We start from the raw sequence: 16,012 nt of genomic DNA, 5'->3' as shown, positions 1-16,012 counted from the left end.
ATTATTTTAATGTTTTTATTAGCAGTTTGGACTCTCATTCTGATGGCACCCATTCACTGCAGAGGATCTATTGGTAAGCAAGTGATGTAATGATGAATTTCAACAAGTCTGTTCTAAAGAAGCAACAAATCATTTAATTTTGGATGAACTATTCCTTTAAGGAAAGGTAAATGTGGAACAGCAGGGGTAAACAATAGCACATGCAGCCAATGTTAACAGAATCTGACCTGCCTTCCTCATGTGCTACAGTAGCAACAGTGTTTAAACAGACAGGTTAACTTGGACTGACATAAGGGCCTACTGAATAAACATGCTGGCAATGCTAGTGATGGCACTTTGCTAATGTGCTAAATCTGACACTATGGGAACAGGGCTCATGAGCTTTGATGACATCAGCAGATCCAGTGTCCTACTGTTACAATCGTCTATGTACCCTCACTGGCTTCACTGTATTTGAACTAAACATCTTCTCCTTAATTACAGACCCATTTTCCACATTGCAAGGGTATTTAAAGAAAATGTTTACATTAAATAAGTGAAGAGATAGCGGGTAAAATGAGCACAGAACAACCTACTAGTGATACAGACGATGTGATCATTTCTTGAAACGTATCGTCTTAGTAGGATGTTTTCAGGGTTGTAGATCTACATTCTTCCTAAGAAAGCAGAACAGCTGTAGTCAATCTATAATTTCATGCTAGCTTCTCAGTTGTTTTAGGAGATATCATCCTGAGACTATTCCCTGCTCCATTTGAAGCCAGAAATTATTCCATCTGAACCAATGAACTGTGCAATGAGTGTTAAAACTATAATGTCTCAGTCTTATATTGTTAAACATTTATTATTTCATTTTTACAATCATTTGTAGTTTATGTATATGTCGTTTGGAAATTTTACTTTATTAGTCGGACTAAAAAAAACATGAGAATGATATCAGACACAAGCCTTAATGTAGCAAAAGATCATTTGTTTACTTTGTGTTTCTCCATTTAGCTGTCTGTTTTTACTCTCTGAATCTATCTTATACAGAATACGATTGCTGCATGGGCCATCAAATTCTGATCTCAGCTAAAACTAAATGTTTTTTTTTTTTTTTTTTTTTATATTTTACGATTTATCAACCTCATGTTTCCATCAGCGACATCTGTGATACATGCAGACATAATTAATGTCTTGAGCAGGCAATCAATATTTGCACATAAAGTTGAATAAGTAAATAGAATCGTTTGGGGCATCTTTTTTTTTTTAGATAAACAGACATACAGTTACTCTATAAACATATTGGCCAATGTAAACTGCACTTCTATAACAACGTCCACAAAAAGCTCACCGGCATTCCTGTCCAGAATTGAACTTTGAATGTGAATCACATTTATATAGTTTCAGTATTTACAAATATTTACATTGACTAGAATGTAGTAACAACAAACAGTGTTACAGTCAAGCCTGGGGCCAACTGCTAAAACACATTGATAAGTCTTTAAGTAAGTCATCTAAAAAAAATTTCTTAAAGACTGGTCACACCTTTATAAAGTCATTTACATTAAAAACTTAGATTTGTCTAATTTGTTTCTATAATGTAAGACTGATTACCACTTGGCTAAATGCCAGTTGGTCACACTAGTTCTTAAGACTTAACACTAACTTAACACAGTGGCTGTGTTCATGCAACTGGACCCTTCAGGATCTAAATAATACAAATTAAAAGCATGAAAATCTCAAGCAGCATTTGTTTGTTAAAATTGATCTGAGTCATTATAATTGTTCTATATTATTTTTATATTGATATTTTTTTTCCTGTTCTATTATAATGTTCTACCATAAAATAATGTTATTGATCATTACTGCATTGATGTAACTCATCTACATCATGGATGGCCTGAGAGGGAGTTTAATATAAACAATTGTTTTGTGAAAATATCACAATTACAAAATAATAAAGGAACATGGGACATCTTAAAATCTTTTTTTTTTTTTTTTTTTATTGACACTTCGCAAAATTAACATTTACATTTAAATACTTTACACATTATGATGTATTATAATATACAACGTGCATGTCTGGAATGGTATGTACATTTTATATATACAGACGTGTCAAAAAAAGCAGCGCAGATTGTTTCAGATGCTGCATAGATTAAGGCTAGGATAATTTTCTGTCTTTTCTCAGCTAAATTTCCAAATATATGTATGTGTGTGTGTGAATAAATAAACAGTCAGTAAAAAATTAGCAAGTAGTTAGTATTTTTGTTTTTTTTACAGGAAGCCTTACTGGGATGTCCGGTTTAAAGAAAGAGCAGGTCTTTTTAATATTGCCTCCACTGAGAAAGACAGAGACTCTCCTGCGGTGACCTTGGTGCTCCACGGCTTCGCTACAAGGTCCTTTCCTGCTCTTTCTGAGCTTTTAAGTCCCACTGTGTCTTTGGCTGTACCCTCCCTGAACTTTTTCGCTGCTTCCTCCAGCAGTCCCTTACAATATGGCCCATTCATCTCTGGATTCTTGTCATTGAGTGTCTGCTGTATGAGGGAATGGAAGGAGTTGAGCTTCATGGACAGTGTGTGCTTTGCAGTGTCTTTGCTCATGTTGTTGATCACATGCTCGTGGCTTCCTGCATGTGGAGGAAATGTTTGTCCAAACACCCTCTTAGGAGGTGAAAAGGCTGAACGGGAACTTCCGTTCTGGCCGAGTCCTGTCTGAGCCTCTCTGGGCCCCGGCTGAAGATCACACGGCTCTGGAGCCACTCGAGAGCCCTCGAGCCTGGACGCAGCAGGCTCCTGCTCGGGCGGGTGACTCTCTGTGGAGGTCATCATCTTTGGATCCCAAACAGCTCCAGGTTTCAAGTTCTGGACTGTGGTGGCGTTCAAGAGACACTGCTGGTATAACACATCACCAATAATACCGCTGCTGCCCCGCGGCCACATTACGAAGCGCTGTGAGAGCGGGTACTGGCGGTAGGTGGCCGCTACGCTGACATTGGAGGAGATGAGCTCCACGTTAGCTGTCGTCCCACCTGTGGCAGCATACTGCAGGGAGAGATCCAGACAGCCGGGCAGAAATCCGCAGAGATCTTTGGGAGCAGGTTCGCCCGTGGAAGAGGCCGAGGAGGATGAGAAGGCTGTCTTGTAGGAGTTATACTCAGCTGCATGGACCATATTACCAGGGAGGAAGAGCGAAGCAGAGCTGGACTGGCTGGACTCGAGAAGCTCCCGTTCTTTATATTCTCGTTCCAGCATGATGGTTTCCAGCTCCTTATCGGCAAAGGCTCGTCTCTTCCTCATGCGGTCGCTTAGAGGAGGGGGCAGAGCAGGACTGGCACCCAGAAATGGGTCGTTCTGAACTGGACGATATCCTGTCAGTTGAGAAGATGAATTTGGTTTCATTTACATATAACAACAGACAAGATTTATGCCACTTTTTCGGTTAAGAATTTCTAAATTAATTTCAAACTTTTTTTTCAAATGGAGTAATGTATCAATGACATCATGCACAATTTTTATTTTTAATATTTTTTTTTAATTATGTATAAGAAGTTAAACGTGCTGTACTTGAGAGAAGCTTTCACCATGAAAATATCCAGAGAGGAACCAAGTGAATTAATTTGAAATGGACAGAAGTCCAAGAAAGGCTGAGAGAGGAGGAAAAAAGAGGAGTAAAATTAGTTTTAAAAAGAAGGAAAAAAGGGTGAAAGGTCAGATTGATCAACCATCAGCTTTTAACATAAAGCAGGAAAGAATTTTCAGTTTGTGAATGCATTTTTTTTTTTACCCACCTTCTAAAATACTTTTTGCCAGCATGGTGGATGGACGGATGTGCCGCTGATATATAGTTCTTCTTTCCACCGGTATTTGCTTCCCGGATATTCCCTTTTTGTCCTAAAATTGAATGATACATAGTTGTAAGACATCTTACTCTAAAAAGTGGTAATCTTGTATCATTTTATCTTGATCTGACTGACTACTCTTTTTTTTCCACTTTCTCCAGCTTTTACCCTTACATTTTGTTTCCTCGGTTTGATACTAATAACAATAAATGGTCTAAATGGCCTGTTCAGAACTGCAGTAGTTTGCGTGCATTCACCTCAGTCGCTTGCTGTCTCCGCAGTGCGACTTGAGCAGCCATTACGCGCTGTCTCTCCACCACCAGCAGACAGTTCGCGCACTGGCAGTCTCTCCACCGGCAGAATCTCTTGTGCCCTTTCAGACAAGACACCACGCCGTGGTTCCTACAGCGCGCGCACTTCGGAGTGCGGCTGAGTTTGCGCTGGTCTCCAGGGCCGAGGTTTAAGCGGCTGGATTTGTCATCGTCTTTGGTCCCCGCGTCGTCCTCTCCGGTGCCGGTGAACACCGCCTGATCATCGCTCTCCGTTTCCAGGCCCTCCACGTCGATCTCAAATTCCGTGCCAGAAAGATCCGTCATGTTCAGGACGCGTGTAAATAGATGCTGTCCAGAGAGAAGGGGAAAAAAAGAGTTCTAATTAGTAAATTATTTTACTAAGTCTATAATAAATATTTTCATAGATTAACATGTCAATTAATTATTGTGATTTCTACTTGAGTTTTCAAAGAGGTAAATTAGATTTGCATCAGTAGCTAATTCAGATAAATTTAAAACGTTTAATGAATTTAGCACTGCAGCTTGTAACTTAAATTTGACTTAAATGAAACCAGCAAGTTGCAATTACACTTTTGTTCTGATATTTTACAGTATATTTTTAGATTTAGAGACACTTACCTTGCCAAAGTAGACCAATAAAGGATGAGTGGATATCCAACAGTCTCTATAAGACTAGAACCCAGAGCTGTAGAAGCGATAAGAAGCGCTGCTCAGGGGAAATTAGGCCACATTCACATATAGATCAGTGAGCGACATTTACTCTACCTGATCTGTCACTGAGATGTGATGAGAGCCTTTCTCAGCCTTTCAACTCTAAGATCTGCGCAGCAAATCTGCCACAGCCAATGGGGAAGCTCCGCTCACAACGAGCCAATCAGGAGACGGCTTGTGACAGCACGTCCCGATTGGCTTGATGTGAACGGAGCTTCCCCGTTGGCTGGAATTGGATTCATCTCTGAACAAATTTGTTAATGGGGTGAAGTTACAAATAAAACATTCCTAGGAAACCATCAATTAATCACGGAGAACACTTGGGATTCAGCTGTTTAATAGGTCTAGTTTCAAACCCTCATGTCGCGGCTCACACATGCATTATTTAATACTAATAGGCCTACTTATAGCTATGTAATATTGAAAAATTAGGCTTTTCCAGCTTAGACACGGCATTTAGCTAGTAGCCGCCCATTAATAAAAGGATATTTAATTAAAATAAATAGCTAAATAAATACATACAAACTTGAGACTTTGGCGGAAGCTTGAAGAAAACAATAAACTTTTTCATATTCTGTAATTGTTAGCCTACTATCGGTTCACAATTATTTATTTGCCCATGCATTGGCTGTTTGAACAACAGAATTATGATGTTTAATTCTATAGCAAAACCGTTTTTGCAAGTTACGTTGTAATATTTCGTTAATGTGCTTGCAGTGGCTAAAGTAACCACTAATTGACAATATTCAAATTACAGCTGGTGAATGCAAAAACTGGAGATGGATTTTCATTTTTATTCAAATGCGCCTAACAGCGTTGTCATACAGGTGTTTTTGTTTTTGTTTGTTTGCTTTAAGATATAAATATTATATAAGCTTTAATTATGAATTAGACATGACCATTAATGTATTCTTTTAAAAAAAAAAAAAAAGCTTAAAACACATCACATCTTAAAACACTGAATTTATGCTTTAAATAAAATTAGGCTACTCATCTTGTTAATTAAGACTTTTGTCTGTATTTAGGCATGTGCTACTTTACACTACAGTATATTTTTTTCACACAAAGATTGCAGTTCCGATAGACCAATTTATAATTTAATCTTTAGGAGCGGTTGTCTGACAAATTACTTTGTTAACAAGACACTAGATCTCTTGTTACACCAATTGATATCTTTCTGAGTTGCAGCTGACGATGCACAACCCTTGGCGGATGCATTTACACACTGTTTACAGCTCTAGATAGAGCGTGATATGACCGTTGACACAACAAGCAATAGGCTACTTAAAAAAAAACATTGACTAAGCAGGTTGGAAGGCTACACAAAACACAATTCTCTTTGTTCCGATCGACTTACCACGTGTGATGTTTCTCAAAACAAAGTAAAATCAACTGACACATCTACAGTTCGTGATGGGTCTGCAGCATAGCCTGTGAGGGACGTGGGAGAGTAAAGCTTGTTTGGTTTAAATAAACAACAAATATGTGGTTGGAGTTTGCACACAATTTTAGGCTTTCTAATCCAGAGTGGTATTTTGTCCACATTATTGTCCTGCGTAATTTGTAGGTCATCAAGAAATGTCTGTCACCTAATTTGTCGATATATTTAAATATGAACTATAATGATCTCGCATGTAACAATGGATTTTTTTTTCTAATGTAGGCCTAGGCCTAATAAATAATTAAAATAATACTAATACAACTAATAACACAAATAATAATAATAATAGCCTAATGGATTAATTGAAGGCGCTGTGGAATTAAAACGCGGATAGACATAGGCCTATATTCCGTTTTTTTTTTTTTTTTTTTTTTTTTTTTAAAGATGCATTTTTTTATATTGTGTCAGCTGAATCATCGACACTTAATACAATGCATAGAACAGGCTGTACATCCATCTCTCAAAGCCTCGTTTTCGATCGTATAAATAAATGGCGCCTACCGTGAATATGGTCAATACATTCATGATTTTTTTCGTCTATAATTTTATAGGCCTAAATATATTAAAATCGATACATTAATATACTATTATAACCAAATGTGAACATTAAAAGAGTTAGTTAATTAGGTAAAAAAATGTTCGTATTAGATCCAGGGAAATTATCTCATTGGATTTGGCAACACATTTTTCTTTAAGGTGTAAGCAGGATGGTATTTATTGGGTGGCTGTGTGTGGTGAATTGTCTGTCTGGTCTTGCTGTCTCATCTCTCTTACTCACACATGTGGTGAAGATGTTTGCCGTGCAGGTGCAGCTTGTGCACTCGCCCTTCTTCCCTCTTAATTTATTAGCAGGGTTACGGCCAGCAAACCCAAGTGCTACCCAGGGTGCAATTTCCCCATGTGGAATGCTTTGATCTTCTCTTTTTCCTTCTTCTAAACACATGACAATGCCAAACGGAGAAAAATCGCAGTGTCTTTATTTTTTTTAGCGATCTCAATACGTTAAGATTTATAGAATATCCTACGCAAGTTTTATTAGGCTACCCAGAAATGTCTTTCGGTTCTTTGTCATTCCGTTATTTCCCTTAAGTAGGCTATGCATAGGCTATATTAATTTGCTGATAGCTTGTGTTGAGAAGCGAGGACTAGGCTATATGTGTGTATCTTAGCTTTAGGAATCAGGTTATTCAATAGTTTACTTTTTCTCTTACAGTGAAAAGGCAGGTCCATCGTGGTCCTCGACACGTTCGAGGATATTTATTTAACAAGTGACAGGCCTTCTAGTTTGCTTGAGGGTGTGGCATACGTCACACACTGCAATGTAACCTGATCCGAGGGTAGACTAGAGATTTGTGAGTTCACTGAATTATGTTAATTAGCATTTGAGGACTTTTGATGGATCGGCAACTCGTGCAACCTGCTGAATGCTTTACCACTCATAATTTGTCTGTCGGGCTGATGTATACAAGAACACAGGGCCTTGTTGACTTAGAGGCACAAATTCAAATATCAGCATTAAAAGCTGTCGCTCGGTTAAGTCAACAGATGTGTAAAATAGAACTACAACACCTGCAAACTCGTGCGACCGCTGGTTTAGCATCACATTGTTCGTTTATAAACACTATGAAACCTAAACGCGTCTTAAATAAGCAACAAGTCACAACAAAACGCCATTTAGTTCTGAATGAATGTTTAAGTTGTCATAAGACAGTAGGCCTATGCTATTAGAACCTGAGTAATGTTATGTTTGACATTTGCATAATTAACATATAACCTAGGCCTAGTTTTGTCAGGCTGTAGGTCTAGATAGGAAATTATAACAACTTTAATGACGCCATGTATTCTTTGGTACACAGTGTACTGTAGGTTATATCACAAGGTGACAGTACTGAGTCATTCTTTTTTTAGTGAGGCATTTCTGGACACAGCACACTTTTACTGGAGGTAACAGGGCATCAGAAATATATTTCTGTAAAAAAATAATAATAATACAGTATGAATTATATAATTTGACGAAAAGATGATGGAATAGCTAATTATTGATATTTTTTAAACATGGATTTATATTAGATTTACCGTAAATTATTTTAGTTTAATTTAATCTTGATTTTCCCATTAAAAATAATGCATTCTAAACATATCTTTTAATGTTGGCGTGTGTCTTAGGTTTCTACGACTAATGCAAATTTCCCTTCCCCTCACTTCTGCCATAGTCACGAAATTATTGTCTATTGTTAAGAATGTCCACTAGATGGAGCCGTTAGCTCATTTTTCTGCTCATTTCGTCATCGAAAATAACGCAAACAATTTAATCATTTAATCTTTGTTCCAAATATAAAAATACACTGTTGTGTTCCTTTTATAATCATGTTTTTCACATTTACGTTGAATAACGTAAATCATCAGACAATAAACAGCTAATGTTATTTTATGATGAATGATAAACAAATAAAGAGAATGATGACGAGTGGTTAATTTAGTATTGTTAGTGGTAGACTTAATTATTACATAATTAATATTTATATTTATTAATATATAGATATGGCCGTCCTTACAGCTGTACTTACTGCATTAATGTTCTCTGCAGAAGGCAGAGTACTGAATTGGTGGGGGGTTAAATGCAAGAAGAATACAAGGTATCCCTTGAAGTTTAATTAATTGTTTTATTCTAAAGAGTTGCTATTGAATTTTTGAAAACATATTCTAGATTTTAAGATTTTTTAAAAAGTTTTTTGTTCTTTTTTATTTTTAAGAGTTTGTTTTGCAGATATCTAATACATGTACGTATTTGTCTGAGGTAAACACAATGACAGTAACAGTACACAGAAGGTTTATTTGCCATACTTTTACATGCAGGACTGTTGGAATATTTCTACATTAAACTGTTATTAAAGGTACATTTCATGCAAAGTGGAAAAAGAGATCACTGTGCTCAAATATATTAAGTTATTCAGACTTCTTGTCCAAATAATAGTACCTTAATGATTTTCCCCCCAAAATGAAAGCTAATGTTATTCCACACATGATTAAGTTGGCACAACAACCTCAAATTTGGTAGAAATACAATACCTCAAGTAATGCACTGTGTATCTTTTCAATGCGCTCTTAGATGAGCAGTGTCTCTTTTGTATCATTTCAAGAAGCCATTTGAAACATATTTCAGTGCTTTTTTTCCCATCCACCTATTGAAACCGCTTAGGAGTTAGGAAGAAGTGTTCAGGATCCTGGAGTCTGAGGAGTCAGATCTTTCATCATACTCCTCATCTGCAGCATACATGCTCTGTTTGGCAATGACAGGACAGCTTTCCTCCTGGATGCTGATTCGATGTTCCTCTGTGGGCCTGCTGGTAAGGAGCGGTGAGCTGCGGATCACTCCGGCTGAGGGGCCTGAGAACGGAGGGATGTACTGTGAGCGCAGCTGATACTGCTGCTGTAATGTCATGGTATTCCACAGAGTCACATCGTTGTGCATGAAGGGCCCAGCTTGGCCACGGCTCAACGAATTTCTCAGCATGAGGGGGTATCGAGGCGGCTGGGGGAAGCCGTGCTGGAGCGGCATGCTAAGAGGGCCTGGTACAACTCCAGCAGAAGGCTCTGCAGAGAAGCGCAGGGAATCTGGAACACGGAAGGCCGAACCGACCGACCACTTGGAAGACGAGACTGGGTACGAGCTCAGCGGGTGCTCAAAGAGGTGGCCGTTTGAGGGGAGAACCAGGGCATCTGAGTTCTCAGAGAGGACCTTTTCTGGTTTCATTGTAGAACGGCTAGAGAGCAGGATCTCGATGGCTCCAACCAGGTCTCCACCGCAGCCTTTCAGGATGAGCTCCAGGACTGCTGGTTTGTGAGCTGGGAAGATCTTCTTTAGGACCTCCAGTGGAGGTCGGTTGGCCCTGAGGCTGAAAGGGAGAGATACAGAGCCCGAGAGGCCTTCAATGAGGATGTTGGGCTCAGGGGAGTATTTCGGGTTGTCAGCTTTGGGTTCTGGGTCGGTGCAGGATTTAGACAGGCCAAAGTGGGACTCCTCAACCTGGGAAGTTGAGTCTGAGGTGTCAGGGGTGCAACACAGGTTAGGTTTGGACTCCTCAGGGGAGCTGGCTGGGTCTGGTTCTCTGTCACTGGAACTGCCTCCGTTCTCTCCACCAGACTGCTCACCAGACAGGTCCTCATTTAGGTCTGAAAACACACACACACACACACACACACACACACACACACACACCTCAGTATAGACCTTATGAAGATACTGTACTGTATAATGAAAGATTGTAGTACAGTGATGCTGCAGCAACATTACAATTTTATAAAGTCAAAATAATTATAAAACTCTCAATTTAACTACATGTTAACAATCGTTTAAATCTTTTAAGGCCAGACATTTCTTAAAAATAGCTTAAGTGGAAACCACTTTAAAAGTCCAGCTAAAATTGATTCTGCAGACTAGAAGAGCAACATTCAGGCTAGTGATCTGTCAGCACTGCTGTGATTTATAATGGGCGACTTTATTAGCTCTTCACATAAAAACGCTGACGCGGTGGCACTGAAAAATATCTCGTCGATTCCACTTCAATTTTGCAACCTGATTACTTTAGAAACATTTTACATTCATTTGGACTTCCTTTGCATTTCAGCTTGACCTTCCCCTGAAATGAGCGACAGGGCCTACCCTATTACCTGTGATGCGCACTGTCCATCACAGAACAGCCTGCAATAATCTTTCAGTTTCAAACTATTCGAGGTTTATCACGATGCCAGTTTCGTTCAGCTTCATGTCGGATTGCCTTAAATATTTGTTTAAGTTTTTCGGTTTAAATATTTTAGCAGAAACTTTAGTTTTGGGATGTAGCTATTTTAATCTTACGAAGCCTATCTAACGCAAAGGCTGAACAAAAAGGTTGTTGTAATAAACGTGTTTGTGATGGTTAAAATTTCAGTAACAAAGAATACATTGTATTTTTAATTAAAACAAAATTAATAATAACAGTTTTTATTAAGTTAATTTTTGCCGGTTTAGGAAAACAGGCTATACTTACAAGAAACAAAAAATGCCTGCATTTTGCATTATCACGTTGTCTCGATCAGCAAGATTGTTGCTAAAACTACTGCAAGGATATTTATACAGGCTATTATTATTATTATTATAATTATTTAATTGTGAACGTAAGTTATTTCACTGTGGTTTAAAACTTCAGTCCTGTTCTCGGTTAAGATAATTCTATTTAGTTTTATAATAGCCTACATTGTGTAACAGCTATAAAAATAATACGATAATTAGGCTATAATAAAAAAGAACGAATTATTATCATTTTGAAAGAATCTTTCTACATGCAAGACACTAAACGCGTTGTTTTCAGTGTTCCTAAAACTAAGTTTTAAAGAGTAAACTGTTTCAAAATAAGCGATTACCTTGCGGCGGTTTAGGGGTCACTGTCTCTGAGCTCCAGCGCAGGTCTATGTTGCTTGATCGGGGGGTTGCACTCTGCTCTCCGGTCCCCACCGTGATGCCCGGCAGCGCTCTCAGAGACTCGGGGATCAAACTCTCCAAACTCTCGTTTGCCTGCTGCCGCCTGAGCGCCACCTGAGCCGCCATGACCCGCTGTCGCTCGATTATCAGAATACATTTCTCGCAAGTGCAGTCCTTAAAACGGCAGTAACGCTTGTGCCCTTTCAGCCAGGAGAGCACCCCGTGGTTCCTGCAGCGGGCACACTTGGGGGTCCTCTGGAGGGGCGCTCTCGGCTGGGACACCGGGCCCCCCATGTAGAGGTAGGGCGATCCGTAGCCATTCATTTCTCAAGTCGTTTCCAAGGGTGCCAGAGGCGCAAGTGCATCAGATAAGGTGTAGAGGAACAGTGCTGTCAAGTATAGTCAAGAGATCAAGCCCCTCTGCTGCTCGCTACACTCGTGATGAGAGGTGTTGACTCTTTAAGTCGAGGATCCACCTTTCGCCCCGCAATAAAGAAGTGCATCAGACCATACAACAACCAACAACTAACAACTAATAATCACAACACCACCACCACCAACAAACATACACCCCCATGTAACTGGATGGAGAGAGGAAGTCTCGCTTTTTTCCCAGTTACAGTTAGAATTTTGAGCAATATCTTGTCATTTGACATTTTAAAAATACAAATTAGCCCCATGTCTAATCTGACCTAAGGAAGTCAACATAAAAGGCTCTGGGGTTTTCAAACGTTTGTATTGTCCAAACAGCTGTTTTCAAACGTTTTTAATTAACCGCAAAAGTTATTAGTCAGATAATTTCGGTAACCATAATCTGTAACCGAGCGCTATGAGGAACTGTACAGGATGGTACATCAACAAAACAGAAGCTACTGTTGTACTTTGTTATTTTATTACACATTTACAAGCACACAAAACAAGTAGGATATATTAAAAACAAAGTTTTGTTTATAGGCTAACCTAGGCTATACAAAGAAATCGGCTGCGTGAACCCAGCAAATATCGAAAATTACTTACAAAATAATCTTAAAACGTCGACCCCAAATGAAAGTAATTGAATAGGCCTAATTCGTAATATTTTAAACAACTAATTTAATTCAGAATTTCGTTTTTACACGCATACTTGTAAAACTGCAGAAAAATTGAGAGAATATAGGCTACCTATAATAAAATAAACAAAGGCAATCTATAATTTTCACTGGTTGTTTGAAATCGGACCCACAGCTATTTTTCAACATCATATGAGGCTCTAGGAGTGCAGTCATTTCAAGAATTACCTGGGAATGTGGAGAAGAATTCACATAACTGCTGTGCGCTTTTCATGAAAATCCTGCAACCACTTTGGTATTTAGTTTAACCACACGCTGTGAATTCGAATTAAACAGGCGACAATAATACGGTAGTTTGCATCTGAATGAGCTTTTAGAAAAATGTTGAATAGTCCGACATGCAGCAAGAGTTAATTGAGCGATATGATTTGGACGTGTACCAAATGAATTCTGGAAGGATCAGAGGAAAAAAATTATTGAATCAAGCGAACTGGGCAATGTCATCTACATTAAACAAGTCTATTTGTTTTGTGCACACAGTAAACGCATATACTTTCAATGCACTTTGACGCGCGATGTAGGGTGTAAATTGCAGCACACCTTCCTTAAAATGATGCCCATCGCTTTTAAAGTCCAGTGAAACTCAACACCGGGCACCCTCGAGTCCCGTTTCTGTTCCTAAATGGGTTTATTCAAGCACGTAATGGGATCCCGGCAGCACAACTTTGAGAACTGGGGGCCAGAGTAAACTTCACCACATGAACTCGGTTTCCAGGGCTATTAAGCTTTTAATTGGAAAATAGCAGATGAAATTTCAAGGTGACGATAATGCCGCATGCAGTCTGTGTATGGCGAGGGGAATTCACATCGAGGGGAGAGAGAGGACAACAGAAATGCTAATACAATTATTTATGTTTCTCACCAACACTACAGAAACTGAATACATAAAAATTACAATTTCTTTAAACTTTATCTCCAAAAATAAATAAATAAAGAAAAAAAATGAAAACAGAGAAATAGACTGTAAATATAAATATTTATATGCAATACTTTTTATTTAAAAGTATTTTATGTAAAATACAAGTTTTTACAAGAGAGGTGAACATGCACTAACACCATCTAAACCAAAAGGAGTACAGTTTATTTGTTAACTATAATGCTTTATTAATGCTTTATTTAAGTGAAGAGTGTATTTGATAAACTTTGTCGCCTTAAGTCTCACATGAATAAAATGAAATAAGCATAAAAATCAAACCAACCAACCTACCAGCAAATAAATAAATATCATGAATCCAAAGGCCTACCAGTAAAAAATCTGATTAAAATATATCTATACAACTAATACTGTCTTTCTTTGTACATAACGTTTTTACTGATTAAATCCATTAAATGGAAGATAATTTTATTAAGTACTGCTGAGAGGACAAGGTGAAGCGCATTGTGAAAATACTGTAAAAATAACCGACAGACATGGGGTAGAATAGAGAGAAGGTAAGTTTGATGTTTGGATAGAGAGAAACAATACTCCTTACAGAAAATAAAGTTTCAAGTAGGGCTATAATGCCACTATTCAAAACAAAAGAAGTTAAAAAATAAATAAAAATTCTAATGGTGAAAGGTGATGATTAGGCTAGTATAGAAATTTGTGGGTTAAGTGAACCACTATTAGACTGAGGTTTATCTATGTGGAGCCCAAAAGCTGTTTCATACTCAACTGAAGAACAGAATAAAGGCAGTAAATGTCCCAGGTCTAAGATCCAAGAAAATATAAACTGAGTATGTGGCACCAATTAAACCGATATAGTCAATATATAACAATAGTTTTATAGATTTTGATTTCTGCATTTTACTCAGCTATGCTTTTTTTAATTTAATTTGATTGCTCTTTTTGAACTTCTTGTCAGGTTTGATTGAGGTTTATAGTGGTAATTATGTATAGACTCAATGTTGAGTCTGTGAGCTGTCCATCGAGAGCCCAATCGGCTGCTCTTTCATTGCAGCTCTCTGACAGACAGCCAATAGTTTCAATGTTGTGAGTAATGACGGGACATCTGTCCAGTGAAATGTCTGGTTATTCTCTCTGTATGCACAGAGCCTCCAAGGGCACCCAAATCACTGAGACTCTGACAGGACCCACACCTCCCCGCCACACCCTCTCCATCTCAACATGAACAAAAGCAGATAACAAAATAGCTGTCTGCCTCTAACCCACTCTAATGGGACTTAAATTGTACAACTGCATGCAACTAAAACTCTTAAGTTAGAACAACAATTAAGACAATGACAGTAACAGACTGACAGCTTCATATCCAATCAATCAGACTTTTTATGGATTATTTGCACAGTTACTGTATTAATTTACAACTTTTGTGCCTGGGAAAAATGGTTTCATATTCAAGCTGTTACATTCACAGGTGCTTGATCACGTTGTTGACATAAGTTGGGCATAACCTAATGGGTCATATAACAAAGGAATAGTTCACCCCAAAATTCTAATTTGCTGAAGATATACTCACCCTCAGGCCATCCAAGATTTGTTTCTCCATTGGAACAGATTTGGAGAAATGTAACATTACATCACTTACTCAACAATGGATTCTATGCAGTGAATGGGTGCCATCGGAATGAAAGTTCGAACAGCGGAAACAGCTAAAAATATCACAATAATCCACTTAAAAATTCACTTGTTTAGAACTGGTTTTGACTGTTTTTGCTTGTAAATGGTGTTTGACCTGAACATTTTTCTCTTCTGTTTCAGGCGAGACAACTTTTTCACTGGAGAAGGTAATGTTATGGATTGAGGACATATTTTATATCTTACGGGTTCCAAACCCGTAAGACCTCCGTTCATCTTCGGAACACAGTTTAAGATAGATTTAGTCCGAGAGCTTTCTGTCCCTCCATTGAAAATGTATGTACGGTATACTGTCCATGTCCAGAAAGGTAATAAAAACATCTTCAAAGTAGTCCATGTGACATCAGAGGGTCCGTTAGAATTTATTGAAGCATCGAAAATACATTTTGCTCCAAAAATAAAAAAAAATACAAATTTATTAAGCATTTTCTTCTCTTCCGGGTCTGTTGTGAGCGCGTTGACGTACAACGCTGCTGACATGTTTTATTTGTTAATGGGCGCACCAGAAAACACGTCAGCAACGTCGTACGTCAACAGTCACAGCAGTCGCGTTCACAACAGACCCGGAAGAGAAGACAATGCTGAATAAAGTCATAATTTT

At 38.3% G+C, this 16,012-nt stretch overlaps 2 protein-coding genes across 2 annotated transcripts; both read right to left on the bottom strand.

Annotated features, from left to right (window-relative positions):
- Nucleotides 1-1,983: 1,983 nt before the first annotated feature.
- LOC109065625 (doublesex- and mab-3-related transcription factor 2-like) lies at nt 1,984-4,912 on the bottom strand. Its single transcript, XM_019082602.2, has 4 exons — nt 4,733-4,912; nt 4,079-4,441; nt 3,771-3,873; nt 1,984-3,350 (listed from the first exon to the last, which is right to left on the bottom strand). Exons 2-4 carry the CDS (start codon nt 4,415-4,417, stop codon nt 2,269-2,271), a joined length of 1,524 nt encoding a protein of 507 aa, XP_018938147.2. The 5' UTR covers nt 4,418-4,441; nt 4,733-4,912; the 3' UTR covers nt 1,984-2,268.
- Nucleotides 4,913-9,079: 4,167 nt separating this feature from the next.
- On the bottom strand, nt 9,080-12,227 carry LOC109065626 (doublesex- and mab-3-related transcription factor 3a-like). The gene is made up of 2 exons (XM_019082603.2): nt 11,670-12,227; nt 9,080-10,439 (listed from the first exon to the last, which is right to left on the bottom strand). Exons 1-2 carry the CDS (start codon nt 12,049-12,051, stop codon nt 9,469-9,471), a joined length of 1,353 nt encoding a protein of 450 aa, XP_018938148.1. The 5' UTR covers nt 12,052-12,227; the 3' UTR covers nt 9,080-9,468.
- Nucleotides 12,228-16,012: the final 3,785 nt, after the last annotated feature.

The sequence above is a fragment of the Cyprinus carpio genome, chromosome A5 (genome assembly GCF_018340385.1).
Source record: "Cyprinus carpio isolate SPL01 chromosome A5, ASM1834038v1, whole genome shotgun sequence".
In the NCBI taxonomy this organism is placed as follows: domain Eukaryota; kingdom Metazoa; phylum Chordata; class Actinopteri; order Cypriniformes; family Cyprinidae; genus Cyprinus; species Cyprinus carpio.
The sequence above is the reverse complement of the archived record's forward strand: the minus strand, read 5'-3'. Positions and strand labels throughout refer to the sequence as shown.